The sequence below is a fragment of the Chroicocephalus ridibundus genome, chromosome 7 (genome assembly GCF_963924245.1).
Source record: "Chroicocephalus ridibundus chromosome 7, bChrRid1.1, whole genome shotgun sequence".
Taxonomy (NCBI): Eukaryota; Metazoa; Chordata; class Aves; order Charadriiformes; family Laridae; genus Chroicocephalus; species Chroicocephalus ridibundus.
In genome coordinates this window covers 20822429-20842766 of record NC_086290.1, presented here as the reverse complement: position 1 = coordinate 20842766, position 20338 = coordinate 20822429, and the positions used below count along the sequence as shown (strand labels likewise).

At 36.2% G+C, this 20338-nt stretch overlaps 1 protein-coding gene across 1 annotated transcript in view; it reads left to right on the top strand.

Moving 5' to 3' along the window:
* Positions 1–20338, top strand: part of LOC134518170 (sodium channel protein type 2 subunit alpha-like) — a 79581-nt gene that overhangs the window by 50487 nt on the left and 8756 nt on the right. The window contains exons 21-25 of the mRNA XM_063340535.1: positions 4754–4874; positions 5444–5598; positions 6618–6791; positions 15220–15342; positions 17261–17542. Coding sequence (XP_063196605.1) covers positions 4754–4874; positions 5444–5598; positions 6618–6791; positions 15220–15342; positions 17261–17542 — 855 coding nt within the window. The remainder of the gene's footprint in view (positions 1–4753; positions 4875–5443; positions 5599–6617; positions 6792–15219; positions 15343–17260; positions 17543–20338) is intronic.

Sequence of the window (20338 nt, the reverse complement as noted above, 5' to 3'; positions counted from 1 at the left end):
TAATGGATTTTGACTGGCCTGCATGCTATTCAGCTATGTACCTTCCCTATCCATTGCAAGACAGTAGAAACATGCACAGCTGCTCTCTGCTGAGTCATGGGACTCACATCACAGCATGGTCAGGTGGGACTGGCAACCCCGACATACATTTTTTAACTCTGCTAATGATTTTTCTGGATAATTTAATACAGTATTTAGCAATAACTGCATGCTCTACAGGTTTTGAAGTATGGATCATCAAAGTACTGGAATGTTATACGTTTAAGAGGACAACGAAAAAGGGAGCATGCATAGTTTTTAAAAAATAAAAACAACCCTTTTTGATTCAGCCCTTATAAATGTAAATATTTAATGAAATGTGTTAAGTGATTTATGTAATGATTACTTCACTTCCTTAATGAATAACATTTAAACTATCAGTAGCTACTCACATAAAAATTACACTGTTATACTTTTAAATCTACAATGCACTGTAATGCAAATCTTCAAGATGCTACACACTACAATCTTTATTCATTTGGGCAGTGCATATCTTGAGTTTTATAAACTGTAAGCAGAGCAAATAGTTTCATAATTGCTAAAATTATACTTAGGAAATAACCCTCCTTAAAAAACTCTCAAAACAAAGAAATGGCTTTTCTTAAACTTTAAACTCCTTCATAAATTGTGGTATCTTGGAATGTGTTTCACAGTAGCAGTCTGTGACTGAGCTGGGGGACTTGGTGTAAATTAGAAAGACTATGGAGTAGTTGGCATCATTTTTATAAAATTCCCTGCATATTTACCGTAGGGTTTTTTTCATTATAGGCAAGTATAATCTCCATTTATGCATAATTGGCAGAGCCTTCAGGAGTAGGGACAGCAAATACTGAACAGAAGCCAAAGTTACATGAAACTAAGGAGGTCAAATTATTCTAGTGAAACTTGGCGTCAAAAATTTGCTGCGATTGAGATTTCAGTCCTATAGCAGGATTCAAAGCTGTTGCCTTCAGGCAGAGTCTCGCTGGCTTCAAAAGGATAACCAAATGGTTGTTTTGTACCATTGATTATAGTATAGTATGATCTATTTATATTATATCATAGTATAAATTGCCCAGAGATTACAAAAAAAAAAAATCATATTGGTGTTTATTCTGAAAATTGTCAGATTGTACTGATGAAATTTTAAACCAAGATATGCTTCAAACATCAAATAAAAATCTAAGGAAAGAGATTTTTAAAGTGGTTTACTTAATATTATATAAAAGTCAAATATCATAAGGCCTGAGATTTAAAGTCAGTTTAGAATACCTTTGGAATCATTGATCCCCGTTATTATATATTCTGTCACTCGATTACAGTGCAGCTTTCAAGATTCAGAAGATAAAACCACGTGGCTGAAAAGGCAATTTGTAATGGCTGAATCCCTTTATTTTATTGTCACTTGAATCATGAAGCTGTTTGTAAAGCTTAAAATTTTAGTAGCCTGCTCTTGCTCTTATTGAAATCTAGAGTAAAATAAGAGCAAGACCGGGTCTTAAGTGAATGCATTTTCTTGTAAATGGGCACATTAACATGCTGTTGGTCAAAGCTTGTTTCAATGATCTAAGCTGTTGAAAAGAGATGCACTGCTCTGAAAGGACAGTATGGAGGCTGATGATATGTATATTAACCAAATATTTGGGTTGGTGATGAAGCATTTTTTTTACGTTATATTCTATACAATAATACTTGTAACACTATTTTCAGAAAAATATAAACTCATTGAGGTAGTCGTATTTTTTATTTTATTTGTGTGTGTGATTTCCACAGTATTGCTCAGGCTTCTGCTCTAGTCAAGCATGTTGTTTTGCTGATTCAGGCCTTGAGAATGCTGCATCATAAGCAACTGCTTTCAAATGTATCCTTGTAAAGGAAAATGTGTTATCACTGAAGATGCAAATAAGCATTTACAGGGCATGGCGTGTTCTAGAGGCTGATAATCACATTTATGAGGTGAAAAGAAGATTGTGTTAATCCATCATGTATCTTGAATTTCCTATTAGTTTTATTGCTAGGAAAAAAAAAGATCATTAAAGTCGCCTTATTTAAAATGCAATGGTTCTTTCCTAATTTAGGGTCTTGAAGCAAAGAAGAGGAGTTTTATAAACTTAATGAGGTTTTTTTTACAATGCAATTGTTTGAGATTATTTGAAAAATAATGAAGAGAATGGTTTATGTGAAAAATAATGAAGAGAATTATAGTAGGTTTTGTTTATACCGATTATAAATTGCACTTCTGTCACTTGGTTTTTAGCAACTATGCTGTCAGGGCTATCTGCAACAGTTTAGAAGAAGCAGTAAAAAAACTGACTGCCTTTTAATTGGCACTCACAGAGATTAGTAATTGACACTCGCTATGTACCTTTATCTTGCTACTATTAAGTAATTGATTTAATGAAGATGGATCAGGCCATGAATTAGTTTTAATTTTCCTAACTTGAATGTGACAGATGATTATTTTCACAATATTTGTCTTTTATTTAATGAAGAAACTGCCTATAATTTCAGTGACAGGTTTCAGACTTCTTATTTCTTTATATTACAATGATATATAATAAGAGAATTAATTCACAAATCCTTTTTCCTTTTTAAAAGACAGCCTTATGCGTGGATAATAGGATGGTGTGCTAATAATGATGCTTAATATAGTTTACATTACTGTGCATTTTGGTCTGTAAATGTAATACAGAAAACAAAGTTTTCTCACTATATGAGGGACACGGTATTTTATTTCAGACTTACTGATCTACATGACCAGTAATAAAATGATTCCATTTAGAGGCAATACGGCTGTAATTATTTTACATACATAATTTTTGGAAATCTTAGAGGAAGTGCAGAATCAAAAAGGGAAACACGTTATTTTAACATGTTTACTAAGCAAAAACTAACCATTGGGAACTCCAGTTCTCAATGTATTTATACAAATGTTTTCACATTTGTCAGCATGATTTTCCATGTATGACAGATCATAACATTTAAAAAGGGAAAGAATGGCTTTCAAACTCATACCTCTGTTCTTGTTAGGAATCTTTTCTATTATGCACTAAGTCCTTTATTTTTGGTTATAATGCAGTAACAGCCATGCAGCCTGAGGTCTAAGGGACCCTATATTGACTACATTTGCAGGTGTGTGTGAAGGGCAGCTTCTTGAAACTTAACCCTGAAATTATCCATCACCCAACATGAATTTTTTCTAAACTTCATTTGTCTTATGTAAGAGTTGAATATGAGGAAAAAGTTGCTTACCAAACTATATAAGGTTATACATGTCATTTACTTAATTTCTGGTAGAAAAAATCCCTTAGCCCCCAGTGCATTTTCGTGAAGGGACTGGATTTTAACTGAAGAGTTAAATAACTAGTTTTAATTTGCAGCAGTGTCTCTGAAAGAGAGAATACATGGAAATACCTCTTTAAAAATTATTGTTTATTATTTACTGCAAAACCATTCAAATAATCTGAATAGTATTTTTTTATATATTCTAAAAATGTTACTATCTTGAAAGCTAAATGTCAAAAGTACTTGGTATTAAGCATTTTCTCAAAAAAATTTGCATAGAAAGGTCTTCATACAGGTCAGATCTGCTGAGCTGAAACCACAAACCTAGTCTGTGACCAAATGCTCTATTACATCAGTGCCTGTACGATTTAAAGTACTTAAGTTAGAGGTGCATTGCAGATCCCCCTCGAAATTCCTATGTATTACTGCTCTGTGGTGTAAACCAGACGTATTTTGCCGCTGTGCGTGTTCTAATGTTGCTTTCTGATTACAAGCCCTATTTCACAGTAAAAGAGAGTGTATTTTCTATGAAAGCAATTAAAGATGCAAACAGTATCGACAACTGAAAACAACTTGCAAACTCTGTGTCTAATTACTGAATTAGTTGTGTGCATCTTTGGCAGGTTTGTCCTTTCAAAATATGCTTTCTTAAAAGGACAGAATTATGGGCAGTCTTGCATGACTGAAAAACAGCTTGACCTGATCCAAATTCCAATGCATTTGGTAAAAAGTTACTTAATTTCAATTTCTTGATATCAATCTCCACTTCTTGCAGTTTTCAGATCTAGAAGTGCTTTTACTGTAGTAAGGACTGTAGTATTTCACTGTACACAAAAGTAGTAGGATCATAGAAAAATTTGGTATGGAAAAGACCTCAGGAGGTCTCTCAATATGCACAGAAGACTGGAATGCAATGAAGAGATTTCAGATCTGGTAATTTGTGCTTTCTGCAAAAATTAAATTGTGCAGAAATTTGCCATTAAATGCCATTAAATTTACAACACTAATCAAGATATGGTGTATGTTTGGGAAAACGTCATCTGTAGTGGACATGAAGATATATGTGGAGCTTTCTGTTAGTTCATTTCACTGAGAAAACTAAGACACATTTTCAGTGTAATCCAATACAGTAAAGCAAATGAAATAACTCGAGAGCGTGGTACATGCAAGCTCTCCTGTTTTAATACTACTGAGAATACTCCAGAAGTCTTACATATGGATAAGGTTAGTAGCAAAATTATATTGTATTGTTCCTTATGAGAAGATAAACTGGGAAACAGAACTATACAATGTACATCTCATTACTGTTTTCACTTATGGTGATGCGTATTTATCAGCATAAATGTAGCATTCTTCAAAAGTCAGAGACTGGCATGATCTGATTCAGTACCATTTTTTAAATAATATGTATCTAATGAGAAAAAACTTTTCTGTGGAACTTTACTTGCAGAAAATAAATGCATCCAGTTCATCAGAAGGCAGCACAGTTGACATTGCCCCTCCTGGAGAGGGCGAGCAAGCAGAAATTGAAAGTGAAGAAGCTCTTGAACCAGAAGCCTGTTTTACAGAAGGTTGTAGAATAACTATTGACTTCAGAGATGTATTAGTAAAATGGCATTATTACTAGGCATATGTACGTGCTTGAGACTTTCAAGTCTGGTGGACCTTCATGACCTCAACAATTGAAAGAAAATACTCTTAGCCTAGAATGCTGAAACTCAGATACCAAAACACGGTTTCCCCAGGCTTTGAGTAACTTTATTTGCCTGGCTACTGCATACATCTTGTAAATAAGAAACTTCATTAACTTTTATATTCTTAAAATGCTTTTCAGTTCTTTGAAAGGGCCCTTGAAATTTGGAACAAATTGATTTTTGTGAGACTCCATCAACAAATGGAACAGTTACGTGCCAACAGTCAAAAATACCAATGTTTTTTGGATTGAGATTACTCATAATTATGTGTAGCATTGTCTGTTTTCTCTCCAAATTACTTATCTAAATTCAGATATTCAGGATCCTATAAAAGAGGATTCCAGTGTTTAATTTAAAATTTATTATAAAATTTGTTAAAGTTTCTAAGAGCGTTTACCACAGTAAATACTGACTTTGAAATAATTGGATCTCTTAATCTAATGCAGGTTGTGTGCAGAAATTTCCATGTTGTCAAGTAAGTATAGAGGATGGCAAAGGAAAAATATGGTGGAATCTTAGAAAAACCTGCTACAGCATAGTTGAGCACAACTGGTTTGAGACTTTCATTGTCTTCATGATTCTCCTCAGCAGTGGCGCACTAGTAAGTAGAAAAAAATTGCATATGCTGAAATATTTAAATATATCCTTAGAAGCAACAGCAAAATTCAAGTTTGCTTCAGAAAGAGCTGTTTTGATTGGCACTCTATAAAACTACCTGATTCCATTGTTTCAGGACGGAATGAAACTTGGCCCAAACTGGCAAAAGTTTGTTAAATTTCACATGCACTTTTTTAGTGATACTTTTGGTTTACCACTGTAAATGTGGTGCAATTTTATTTAAGCCAGCATAGATGTTCAAGTTTTAAATTGTCTGCCAATTTTCAGCATGTTCAGCAAGGGATTTGAGTACAAAGGACCGTTGTTAACTGTGAATATATAGCTATATGTATGATTTTAAGTTCTTAATTCCTTCTAGGCTCAGCCACTTCTTGGATTCTGCTTACAAAAGGCCATACAAAAAATTGAATAATTACTTAATGTTTTTCCTTTTTTGGAGGCAAGAGATAGGGAAGAGGGTGACAGCAAGTTAAAAAAACAACCACTTTCCAATAAGATTTACATTACCCACCTTTCCATCTTTCTCAAGTTGAATATTTGCTACAGTATCGATGTGCATAGTATACGTTCTAGCAAATACATTGCGCTTTAATTTGACTTTTAGACATAAGTTTGATTGATGGCAGGATAGAAATGTAACCTTCCTAACTGCTTTATAGAATGGAATAGCCATATCTGGAACAGATTTTGTATAAGAAAGGGGGTTTTGTGTGTGTATGTGAAAGTTTCTTAACACCACACTGTACGAAAATTCGTGCTTTGAGTTTATTTCTTCGTTCATTGGTAAAATGAGATATATTTATTCTATTCCAGACAGTGCAGAATACATAAAGTTGCTTGAATTTGCAGTATGGTTAAAGGTGGGAAATAAGTAAAATAAGAGGATGCAGAAAAACAAGAGGAAAGCTCTGACTTCCTTACTTTTTATTGATTTCTCCCTTATTTTTTACCATACATATTCTGTGAAACATTAGTAATTCCTGAATATATATCTTTTCATAGGCTTTTGAAGATATATACATTGAACAGCGCAAAACTATCAAGACCATGCTGGAATATGCCGACAAAGTTTTTACATATATTTTCATTTTGGAAATGCTTTTAAAATGGGTAGCATATGGTTTTCAAATATATTTTACTAATGCCTGGTGCTGGCTGGACTTCCTGATTGTTGATGTAAGTACACAGTCTTTAATATTATAAAATTCACTATAGTAAAGTCCTTTATGTTGTAAAACTCATTACTACTAAGTAATCTTCTTATAAACGTGCAAAAATAATTCACATTGTATAGTTATACTGCATTAGCCACAGCCTGCAGTGATCTGGATATGTTATTTACAGTACATTTATATGCCAGAAGGAAAAGGATGTCTGGCCATCAGTTTGTTCATTCTTCATGGTTAATAATTGTATCAAACTTGAGATTTTATGAGGAGGAAAGCTAATTTTGAAACATGCGATTTTTAATGGACTCTGATCATACTACCTTATTCCTTTGCAAAAAGACACTACATTATGCAAGTTTCTTCTACAAACATCGCAGCTTTGCAAGTGCAACAATACATTGGGTCCAGATTTCGTCTGATTTCTCAGTACTTCATCCCCCCAAACTATACTGTTATAAATTTTAGTAAAAGAGAAAGACAGTGGCTATTTGGTCTAAAAATTAATTTGTTTTAATGGGCTGACAATCTGCAATAGTTAAATCAGCTATGACTTGGCAGGGTTTATGATAGAAGAGAATACAAGATTTCTTGGCTGCCTTCCCAGCTGTGATATACTTCTGTGCAAAGGCCTTGCTTATGTTGTCAGAAGGGATCAAAGCTGGTTTTACTCCCAGAATATTTTGGTCTCTTGCCTTCACACATTACCTGACCCAGTTCATTGGCTATACATGTCCTCAGTGTCGAACGAAGAGATGGCATCCCAGGGTAAACGTGCATTTATAGTAATTTCTGCCCAAGCTGCCGTATTTCTTGAGAAGTTTTACATAAATCCTGGTCCCATGAATACTTGTTCTTTATGAATATAGAATAGAAATGTATCAAATTTGTGACTCCCAGAGGAAAAAAAACCTAGCTAGATTGCCCCATAACTCAAAATGGAAGACCTTCTCTTTTTTTTTTTAACCTGCTCAAGTTAGTTTTGTTATACTGTTAATCTCTAGCTCTGTCCTGGAAATGTACACTAGAATGGAGCAGTGTAAATGGTTTTCTTAAGATGATGTTAATGCAGAAGACAGATGCTCCCTTCCAGGATTATGTTAAGAATGGAAATTTTTTTTAGATAAACTACAACTCATGTTTTAATTATTCTTTTTGTAACATAAACCTAAACAGATTATTCTAAGCTATACTCCATGGTTTCTTAGTAACAGTTTAGCCTCGGAGATGCTGTTGTCTGAGCAGGCTTTCAGAATTATAAAGAACATCATCATAAGTAAATCAGCTTATTTTGCTAACTTTTTACCCATGATTTTTTAATTTAATAAACAAAAGTATGACTAAACAAGGTTGGAACCTTCTACTTTTGAAGAATTATATTCAATGTTCCAGAAAGTGGTAAAAAATGTCTTACTGTGCCTAAGGCTAATTCAGCAATTCCTTTAGCACCACCAGACAGCACTTGAAAGAAATGTATGAACTCATGTTATCTTCCTGTAGAAAGCAGAGAATCTACACTGCTTTAACCCTACAGGGGAAAACCCTATCCCGAAAGGGGGAAAGGGTACTAGGCCAAGAGTTAGCAAGGCTCATAGACAGGGCTTTAAACTAGAATCGAAGGGGGAAGGGGATAAAACCAGGCCCACTACTAATGAGCCTGGGGATAAAGGGCCAAGGAGATGGGGGTGAAATCGGTAGCCCAGCTGAAGTGCATCTACACGAATGCACGTAGCATGGGCAACAAATGGGATGAGCTGGAAGCCATTGTGCAGCAGGACAGCTATGGTGTAGTTGCCATCACGGAAACATGGTGGGATGACTGTCATGACTGGAATGCTGCAATGAATGGCTATAAGCTCTTCAGAAGGATAGCAAGGAGGGAGAGGCAGGAGTGTGGCTCTGTACATTAGGGAATGTTTTGGTTGTATAGAGCTAGATTTCAGTGATGATAAAGTCGAGTGTTTATGGGTAAGGATGAAGGCGAAGGCAAAAAAGGGAGCTGTTGTGCTGGGAGTATGCTATAGACCACCCAACCAGGATGAGGAGACAGATGAAGTATTCTATAAGCGGCTGGCTGAAGTCTCGCAATCTCCAGCCCTTGTTCTGGTTGGGGACTTCAGCCTGCCGGATCTGCTGGAAGCATAACACAGCAGAGAGCAGGCAGGCTAGGAGGTTCCTGGAGTGCATGGAAGATAACTGGTAGGTGAGCCTACCGGGGGAGGTGCCTCACTAGACCTACTGTTCACAAACAGAGAAGGACTAGTGGGAGATGTGGTGGTCAGAGGCCGTCTTGGGTTCAGTGATCATGAAATGGTCAAGTTGTCAATTCGTAGTGATGTAAGGAGTGGGGTTAGCAAAACCTCCACCTTGGACTTCCGGAGGGCAGACTTTAGCCTGTTCAGAACACTGGTTGAGAGAGTCCCTGGGGAGATAGTCCTGAAGGGCAAAGGAGTCCAGGAAGGCTGGACACTTTTCAAGAAGGAAATCTTAAAGGCCCAGGAGCAGGCTGTCCCCAAGTGTTGCAAGATTAAAGGGCAGGGAAAATGGCCAATTTGGAAAATTCCAAAAAGGAACTTTTGATAGGACTTAGGAATAAAAGGAGGGTTTACCACCTTTGGAAGAAGGGACAGGCAACTCAGGAGGAGTACAGAGATCTTGTTAGGTTATACAGAGAGAAAATTAGGAATGCAAAAGCCCAGCTGGAGCTCAACTTGGCCACTAACATAAAGGACAACAAAAAAGTTTTTATAAATACATCAACAAAAAGAGAGTCAGGGAGAATCTCCACCCCTTACTGGATGCGGGGGGTGAAAGTTGTGATTAATGGGGTGGAATCTTCTTGGCAGCCAGTCCCCAGTGGTGTCCCTCAGGGCTCAGGTTTGTGGCCACTTTTGTTTAATACCTTTATCAATTATCTGGATGAGGGGATTGAGTGCACCCTCAGTAAATTTGCAGATGACACCAAGCTGGGCAGGAGTGTTGATCTGCTTGAGGGTCGGAAGGCTCTACAGAGGGACCTGGACAGGCTGGATCAATGGGCCAAGGCCAATTGTGTGAGGTTTAATAAGGCCAAGTGCCGGGTCCTGCATTTCAGTCACAACAACCCCAAGCAACACTACAGGCTTGGGGAAGAGTGGCTGGAAAGCTGCCTGGTGGAAAAGGATCTGGAGGTGTTGGTTGACAGTCAGCTGAATATGAACTGGTGGTGTGCCCAGGTGGCCAAGAAGGCCAACAGCATTCTGGCTTGTATCAGGAATAGCGTGGCCAGCAGGAGCAGGGAAGTGACCGTGCCTCTGTACTCGGCACTGGTGAGGCCTCACCTCGAGTCCTGTCTTCATTTCTGGGCCCCTCTGTACAAGAGGGACATTGAAGAGCTGGAGCGTGTCCAGAGGAGAGCTACCAGGCTGGTGAGTGGCCAGTAGTAGCCAGTAGTAGAGTCAGGAGACCAGGTCATATGAGGAGAGGCTGAGGGAGCTGGGCATGTTTAGCTTGGAGGAGAGGAGGCTGAGGGGAGACCTCATTGCTCTCTACAACTATCTGAAAGGAGGTTGTAGAGAGGTGGGTGTTGGCCCCTTCTCCCAAGTGAATAATGACAGGACCAGAGGAAATGGTCTGAAGTTGCAGCAGGGGAGGTTTAGATTAAATATTAGGAAGAATTACTTTACTGAAAGAGTGGTCAGGCACTGGAACAGCCTGCCCAGGGAGGTGGTTGAGTCACCATCCCTAGAGGTATTTAAGAAACGTCTAGATGTGGCACTTCAGGGCATGCTCTAGTGGCAGAGATTGTAGGGGATTTTTTTTATGGGTGTATGGTTGGACTCGATGATCTCAAAGGTCCTTTCCAACAAGTTTCTATAACATGCAGTTTAAACAGGTGTGATTCAGTGGCATTGTCCCACTAAGAACACCAGTGAGCCCTTCTTCATTAGAAGTGACTAAAGTTAATCAAAGTGTTTAATTCCATCCTCTAAAATTATTCAAGAGTAAACACTGATAGGCCTTTAGGGCTTTGACCTTTAATATCTTACATACCTGAGTCTCTCACTGTGAGAAATAGCCATAGTTGCTGTCAGTGATTGTGATCAAATTAGATTTTAATAATTACACAAAGAAATTGCAATTTTTAGCTCTGTCAGTTTACAGCCATAACAGATGGTACATCTGGCTACCTCAGTTTAAGACCTTATCATGCCATCTCTGCACCCCACTCTTCTGTTATGTGCAACAACATCTGTAGCAAGGAGACGATATTTGGGTGGAGTGCCTTATCTACTCAAAATCACAATCTGGTAAATTCATTCAATTAGTTGACATTTATCAGTGGTTTAAGCTAAGAGACTGAATTTTGGATGCAGGGACATATTAGCTTTTTTTGGAAGACTAATTCTGGCAGAGGTATCCAGTAAAGGCTTGAGACAGCAATATATTAACCCAGTGCAACTAGATGCTACAGAGTATGTCATCCTGTACCTTTTTCCAGAAGCCATCAGTCATGAGTTTATTATGTCTAGATTTTGATGTAGAGCTGTAATGACTCTAAGTTCTCTTTGCCACAAACAAAGCTAGGAGACATGACATCAAGGAACGAGACAGGGAATCTGGGAACACCCAATGAGTTTGTCAGTTATTAAATTTGTTTGTGTAGTTTTCTACTATGATATGTACTCTTAGATAATCTTAAGTGGATACTGGTTTATGCTGTATGTTTTTGAACTTTATAAGGTAGTCCTGTAATTTGGTATAGACGCTTTATTTCTAAATTATTGTGTTAATAAATTGTACTTGAATGAATCGGAAATAGGTAACTTTAAAACAAATCATGTATTTGCCAAATACCATGGGGCAGTAATGAATTCGTAAGTGGAACGAAATCTTTGATCTTCCTGAAATTGCTCATGCCTGATAAAAATTCAATGGGTACAGTTTTTGAACAATGAAATAAATGTAGCAAAAACCACCTCCAATTGGCTTTGCTGCATAGTACATTAAAAGTTAGTCATATTGATGGCTTATATAATATTTCTTCATATAGCTAAAAATGTTTCATGTGTTTTGTTAAAACAGTTAAAGTAATTTAACTAAACTGTGCCCTCAACCTTTTTATTAGCTTTTCAGAAGAATTAGCTCATCAGCAACATTCCGGAAAAGATCAGCGTCACATTATACTAATATACTATATGCTGTATACACAGAGTAAGAGGCAACTGCTGCCCTGACAACTTCATAATAAAAATAAGCAGAAATAAGAAGATGAACATATTGATATTTTGGGAAATGAGATAAAGAAGATGTCACTGTCTTCTGAGGCAGTCTCATATGTCTTTATGTGTATCCTAACATGGTACACTACGATAACATTGGATAATCCAGAAATTAGTGCAAGTAATTAAGTCAAAGGGATATTCAGATGATATATGCATGAAACCTAAGGCTCTTGTTCAGTGAGTTAGGGAACAGAATCATAGCTTGCAAGTATGCATCTAAACAAAATGAATTTTGAACACTTGCCAGTAAAATAACATAAATTAAGAATTATTCACCAAGTACATAGAGAAAAAATATTATTTTAGCATAGGACCATAACATAAGAAAGGGTACATAAGGCATAAGAAAGGCTATATTGGGTCCAGTGTCCTGTCTCCAAGAGTGTCAAAAATGCCTGCCCGGAAAACTGGTAATATAGTATCTATCTATCAAAAAATAAGAAAAATCATTAAATTCTCAATAGAAAGAAAAATATTTGGAATTTTTTTTTCAAATCTTGCAGTTTATTTTTAGTTAAGTGTAATACCTGAACGCTTAAACTACATGAGAGATAGGTGAAGCAGCACTGGAAGTGAGGAGGGCCATATGCCACTGAGGACCTGGAATCCAATAACATAAATTAGCCACATCACCAAGTAGCACAGAATTCATATGGATTAAAATTTTAGGCCTAAATAGAAATAAAGTCAATGTGGAGCTGTATGACCAATGATCTGACTTGGATGACAACCCTGACTGAAGATCTTGAGCAGGGCTAATTGTGACTGCTAGGTTTCAAAGCATTTTTTGCAACAGATTGTATACATTAGAAACCCTGCATTTTTCGGAGATGAATGTAAAAATGTAAAAATTCTTTCCACCATTTTGAGTTCATTTTCGTTTCTTAAAATTACTGCATCTGCATGCGTTCCTGTCTGAAAAGAAAAAAAATTAATCTATTTATCAGTGTACAGAGACATTTATTTTCTCACCTATTAGCAAAAACCAGGTGTAACAGATGACAGAAGACCAAGCTAAGAAGACTGAGAAAACCAGAGCAGTACAGAACAGCTGTATATACTTATGCTGTATATACAATAGAATTAATATCAAAGAATTCCAAGCAAATCTTTGCCTCTTGGTTGAACTGTCCTTCAGAGGAAAATGTGTTGTTTACAATAGATCAAGTATTTCTCTGTGAACTTCAGGTTTATGATGTAAGAGCACTAGCACCATGGTAAGAAAGCTGCAAGAAGTTTGAAACAGAAATCACAAACTAGGCTGGAGAAAAACTTACAATCAGAACCTAAAAACTGCCAATATACCCACTGCCATTGAAGTTACAGGAGCTACAGCTATGTAACTAGCTTGTATGGAGTCTTGTTTGTGAAACATAGCTAAGGCACAGTGCTAGTTTGGGCAGAAAACTATAAAATGAAGGAGCCATAAATGTGAATTCAATTTTGAAAGAGACGTCTTGCTCTCCCAGTGAGAGACATATTTTTTAATATATATTTCATAGGCTCTTTCAAATCTGTAAAATGTGCTGTCTTTACACTAAAGTTTATTGTCATGTCTGGGTATCTTGTTGATGTGAGTGAATCAATGAATATTCTTTTAAAAATATGGAGAATTCCATGTCTTGTCACCTCTGGAATATATTGAGTGGCTCTCTCACTGTAGAATCACAGGACAAATAAATTGTATTAATGACAATTATTAATAACAATTAATGAAAATAATTAATATAAAGGCAGAAATAATAATGTTATCTCTTGTAAGTGAACAGACCTCAATTACAGACTACAGAAAATCAGTAAGATTTTCCTCTTAATATGCTTAGAAATCACAGCAAGTTCTTTCACAAACTTAGCCATTACATAAAATAAGCCTTTCCTTTGACAAGAAGTAGATCCTGACGTGTAATCCAGTTGAACGGTACAGTGATATGAATTCACTAAAATACTATTTTCTGTTAGATTAATTTACACAGCAACATACTAATGAATAACTGATTTCTATCTGCTCTTGGATTGTCCTTTTGAGACATGATCTCGTTACTCTTGTGTTTGTGATTCATCTAATTGTTCTTTATGGATACAAGTAACATAGGAAAACACCTTTTCAAATAATGGGTAAAATCTTACCACCATTATCAGTGAATGCCTGTCATTTCTCTACAGCCAATTATTTGAAGAAGTCTCTAGACTGAGGTACAAAAATATACATTTGAGGGATTTTTGCAAGGACTGAAATATGCCTGTGTTCATTTATGTGTCTTCTATGCTTTTGGTGGTAGAACTGAATAAAATATGAGTAAGGTATGATATTTCCCCGCTCCTGTCTCCAAAACTGCTCAAAGTAAATTAAATTCTTTCACATTAATGCTGTTCAAAACTTAGTTCCATTTGAGAAGCAAATTAATTGCTCCTTCCCAAAGTGGATTGGCTTATAATAAAATCGCCGTAACGTGAATCAGGAGCTAACTACTGTTGTAGGTAATAAAGCACTTGCTGTTATAATGCTAACATCTGTTAATATCTATCCCATAATATTTTCCTATGCTTAGAAGAGAAAAAAATATTGAAAGAGCTGTCAGGCAAGTGAGATATATTGTGAAATACATGAAATATATTGACCTCTGTCAATATACACTTCATAGATACCCTGGCTATTGTTGCTATGAACTGAGTGTTTGACTTCGAAGTAGTATTTATAACAAAAGCTAATTAACCAGTACATTATTTAGCATATTAATAGTGATTATAGATATTAATAATATTTTCAGTAGCTAATAAACTATCCTAATGTATTCAGAAATTTAAATTGCTGAAGGTTGAACCTTAATGAAGTTACTGAAATTAGGACTATTTTGTCTTTAAATATTTGTGAAAATTTTATCCTTCACCAGTAGTGCACTTCCATCAGACTGTTAAACCCTATCCAGCTATAACAGACATTTAATAGCATGTAGTCCTTTTTTGAACATGCCTTCATATCACCTCTTGCCTTTCCAGCAAGTATGAAAATTGTGGGATTGGGCCTCCAATGCCAATATAAGCAAGAATGGTGTTCCTCCATTTGTCACTGTTGATCTTTCTGTTGAAATTTCTGCTGAATATGTATTCTTTCTAAATAAAGTGTATAATAATTTGAATAATAATAATAATAATTTTTTTCCTGTATTTTTATAGGTCTCATTGGTTAGTTTAATAGCCAATGCTTTGGGCTATTCTGAACTTGGTGCCATTAAATCGCTTCGGACATTAAGAGCTTTAAGACCTTTAAGAGCCTTGTCACGATTTGAAGGAATGAGGGTGAGATAAAATGAATGACTCTGAATGAAAGAATGCATACAAAAATTACTGTAGAAGTGTGACACTCAGGCCTTCTGCAAAGAACTCCAGAATGGGAATGCATGCAAAAATGTGCGGAAAAAAGGCTTTCTGACATGTCCTTATATGCAAGATGTGTACAGCTTACATTTGGAGATCAGACCTTGAGCTCATTAAATTTGCCGGCTCACTGCTGCAGAGTTGTGTAATCCCAGCCCCCTGACTGTTAAAATTTCCACTGATTTGTGGACCTATATAGAAAAGTAAAAGGACATGAGAAATTTTAGAACAGAGGGTTGGGTTTTTTTCCTCCAGTTTAGCTGTAGTTAACTGTACCTAACTTCTATTCTCTGCTAGTTTGTCAGTGGTTCAGGATGGAATGGGATTAGCCAGAAAACAAAACAAAACAAAACAAGGTGAAGAAGCTGACAACAGTAACACACCAGAAACTAAAGCCTCCCTGTGGCTCCATCTACCTGTCTGGGGAAAAAAATCCCACAATAAATGCTGTAGGGAAAGGTTCTCTGAACAAATGCCTGAAATAAGGATAGGGTTGGAAGTATAGAAGGGGAGAGATGCAAAATAATTTTCTCAGCTAGTGTCCTTTCCTTCATATGAATGCATCTGCTGCCATCTTACCTCTCCTCCTACACATCTAAATCATTGCTGTTGAGGAAATTATTCTTTTCATATTCTGCCAATCTGACAAAAAATCCCCACCAAAGTATTACAAGCTGTCTGCTGAAAATTTCCTGGAAAAAATGATGCATAAAAAATTAACACGGTAATGTTATTAAGAAATCTTTTAATCTTTCATCTCAAAATACCTAGACGCTGCAATCCATGTTTATAGTTTGGTGATAGGTCTTACGTTCCCAAATAAATAGTGTGGTTCCTGTCTGGGTTGAGGCTGCTGATATTCTAGAGGTGGACACACTAGCCAGCGTAGGGGAGCATGTCCTGTGGCACATCGCCATTACTACTATGTGTGACATGATTTGCATTGCAAACAACACGTAAGTGCCTATCTAATAAACGGGCAAAACCTCTATTGATCTTAGGCTACTTTCAGACAAATTAGTGAATTGAAAAATACTACTATTTTCAAAACCATTCACAAAAAACTACTGCAGTCTCGACTTGATTTGGTAGAAAATTATTGTCTGAATATCTGCGGCTTGCTTTCAATTCAATCACAGTAAGAGAAAATTTTTGTCAAGGGATTTCATCTGATCTTTTGCTGCCACTTGCCCATATAGAGTAGCTCAATTGTATTAAATGCAGCCAATTAAAAAAAAACCCTAATGGATAAGTGTAAAACAACTATAGTGAGACAGGTAATTTAAAACCAAGCCTTCTAGTAGATGCTGTTAATAAAAACTAAGTAAGATATGCTTAATTATGTTACATTGTATGTAGACGCTAAAATAAACTGGTGCCAATATATACATTAAGTTTCTGAGAATAAAATCATTAGTAATGACAGTTGCACATGCAGACATTTTTATTCAGTCTTCCACATCATCATTCTTTGATCTTTTTCTGGTTTATTTTCTATTTATAGATTTTGATTTGTATGGTTGGAATTTAACATTTATTTCTCTCTCTTTCTCTAGAGCACACAAATTCTAAGAATCCATCTTGCTACTAACAGGTTTTCTTTTGCTTTTCGAGTTTTTTTTCAGACTTTTGCATTGTCTTGGTTTCCATATTATTTTATTTCTTGCTTTTTGCAGTCTCGTTAGTGTTTTTAATGAATCTTAAATAACGTTTCCCCCATAAATTTTTAATGTAAAATTTTAACTGTCCATCCCACATTAATGCTGTTTTAACATTTTAAAAGTATTTTTATTTTTCTGTTCACAAACTAAGTGGCTATTTTGTCTGATTTGTTCACTAGGTGGTTGTAAATGCCCTTGTAGGAGCAATTCCATCTATCATGAATGTATTGCTGGTTTGTCTTATATTCTGGCTCATCTTCAGCATCATGGGAGTAAATCTGTTTGCTGGCAAATTCTATCACTGTGTCAACACCACAACTGGTGAGATGTTTGATGTCAGTGATGTCAACAATTATACTCAGTGTGAGGAACTTATAAAAAACAATCAAAGTGCCCGATGGAAAAATGTGAAAGTAAACTTTGATAACGTAGGAGCTGGATATCTTGCTCTGCTTCAAGTAGTAAGTAAATTTATATATATTATTTTTGCTCTTTTTAAAGCAGTCTAGGAAAAGTGGTCAAGTTAAGACTGTTAACTAGTCAAATGATTTCTTCACAGCGATGATGTACAGCTTACACAACTCTATTGCATTGCTACCTGTAATTTTTGTATTAATGACAGTAGAATAACTTTCCATTCCAAGGCTAGATAACACAGTCTCATCATGATGATAATAATGTGTAAATAATAAGTGAAAAAGGTACAAGAATCTTTAGTGGTGCACAATATAAATTTCAGGAATGCATTTCATGAGTTTTGCCATGGTGGACAAGGATCAGAGGTCCCTTTAATTATTAAAAAGGTCCCTCCCCTCCTTTATGAGCTCAGTTATCTTTTAAGACAGGAGGGGAGATAGCAGCTTAAAAGAGGGCAGACATCCTAACTGACTGTCTGGTCTGAAGGGAGCAAATAAGGCCGGCCAATGCCTCCCACATAGTCTGTTCCTAGGTATCATTACACATCCACAGCAACATTCTTTCACAGTCAAAATCCATTAATCTAGGAACTTTTGACACTGTGAATAATTTTTTCTTTTGCCAACAGCCTGGTCAAGGTAGAGTGGATTTTTCTTCATGGCTGTACTCATCTAAGGAACCATTTTGTAAGTTAGATGGTGAAAATAAAAATATATCAACTTGGTGTCTCCAGTGCAGTTATTTGTTTATCAGGGGCTTGATTTTCCAGACCTGGAGTGGGTTTAGGGTAAGGAATCATAAATAATGCAATATCTGAGATTGGGGCACCCAATGTTTCATGTAGCATGGAGCCAATTCTTTCTCTATTATCATAATATTTGTGTAAGAGGTCTGAAATCCTCTGAGAGAAGGAGAAGCTGCCCATGGGAAGAATATGGATAGTTACTGAAACACAGATACTAATTGAGTATTAGGTCTGATTAATCACATAACACTTTCTCTTGATGTTTGCAGATAAACAGCACTTGCTACTAAAATAAAAATATTTCATTAAGAAGTACATGAAACTACAAAGACATTAACCTGTGGGTAAAATAGAAAAATGTAAAATACTTTTATAACAAAAAATAATCTTGAATTATAACTACCATATTCCATTAATGCTTGTTAAAGATTCATTATAATATACGAAATACTGTTACTTATAGTATTGTCCTTGTGAAGTATTAGATGTTATCATATTGCATAGCACATTCATTCTATTAATTACTGCTATTTATACAATGTCTGTAAAATGTATTTGCCTTTCAAGTCCTTTTCCTATGGACTGTGGTATAGAAACGTCTTTCTTCTAGGTACTGAGCATACCTTTTATTTATGCCAGAGGAGTAAAGACCTTAGCTCTTTACAGGCCCCTTGGCTTAGAATGGAGCTTCTGATAGCTGATATCTGACCCAAAACACAAGAAAGAAAGAAAACAATTATGTTTAGGTGATTGAACTTTGCAGAATCACTTGTCTGTAAGTTGACATACAGCTTCACTGTATGAAAAGATGTCAGAATGTCATGGGATTGTTACTGCTCTGATATCACCAAGTTATCTAAAAAGGGTAAGCTTGTCCCTTCTACCCCAGAGCAGGTCAGTATCCCTACCTGACCTTGATTCTCAAATTAGCTACCAGGCTTAAAATGTTTTGCCTCTAAAGGCAATGTGACTCTCATGTGCTGAGTAGTACTGAATGATGATTCTAATTCTCTGACTTCAGATCTCATTGCTACCCTTATACTAGAGATTAAAGTGAACCATCTTATTACCAATACTCGCCTCTGAAGATGTATAAGGAAAACTTCTAGTCTCTTGAAGCTGTGTCTAAATGTCATCTGTGTCCCCCATCCAGACAGTGTTGGTCTTTAATTACTACATCACTACTGTGGACCTTTAGTTCTTCTCTTTCTTTATTTCTTTTTCTTCTAATTTTTCATTATTTTCCTTTTCAAATATTCGCTTCCTCCCTTTACTTTTCCTGCAGAGATTAAAGCATCCTTAAGCATGTATCATGTCACCTCTTCAGCTGATTGCCTCTATTACCATCTCCCTCCATTCTTCTCCTATATTTATTGCTCTTATTAAACTGCTCATCTTCTAATGGTGCTACGCAAAGTGCACCAAATGCTTGTCAGTTGTCAAATGAGCTAGAAAGATGTGTGAAGCCTGGCTCCAAGCATACCTTCTTAGTAAATCTGTATTGCGCTGCAAGATTCAGGAGGACGTGAATACTCCCAGAGTGCAGGTTTTCTCCTGTGAAAACTAGCGGCTATACCAAAGCACCAGAGCTACTTCTGGCAACCACAGACACAAATATACTCCTTGGGACCGTTCCTCTCCTGAATCTCCTCAGGAGACATGCTCTTTATCTGTCAATTTCACAGACTTTTTATCTCTTTTTTTCTTTATTGTGAATAAGCTTGGAAACCCAGGCTAATGAGCAGGCACTCACACCTTCAACTAGCATGTCACACCAACCCCTTGGTGTTCCTCAGAAAGTGGACAATCCCTGTCCATGAAAATTGCCTCCTTAGAGCAATGATGAAAGATATGTTTTACTCTTTATTCCACCTAGACAAGTCTCTGTAGGAACTGAGCGCAAAGTTTTATAAAAGTTAATCACAGCTCTTTGACAATTCACTTTTTGGTCTTCTGTAAATCTTACCCCTCAAGAACCAATGTTGATTATGAACAGAGTCTATTCATTTTAGTTACGTGGGATTAAAGAATTTCTAAAAATACCATGGCTATTTAGCCATAGAAAAAATATTCAGATGCGTGTTGGTATCTGTCC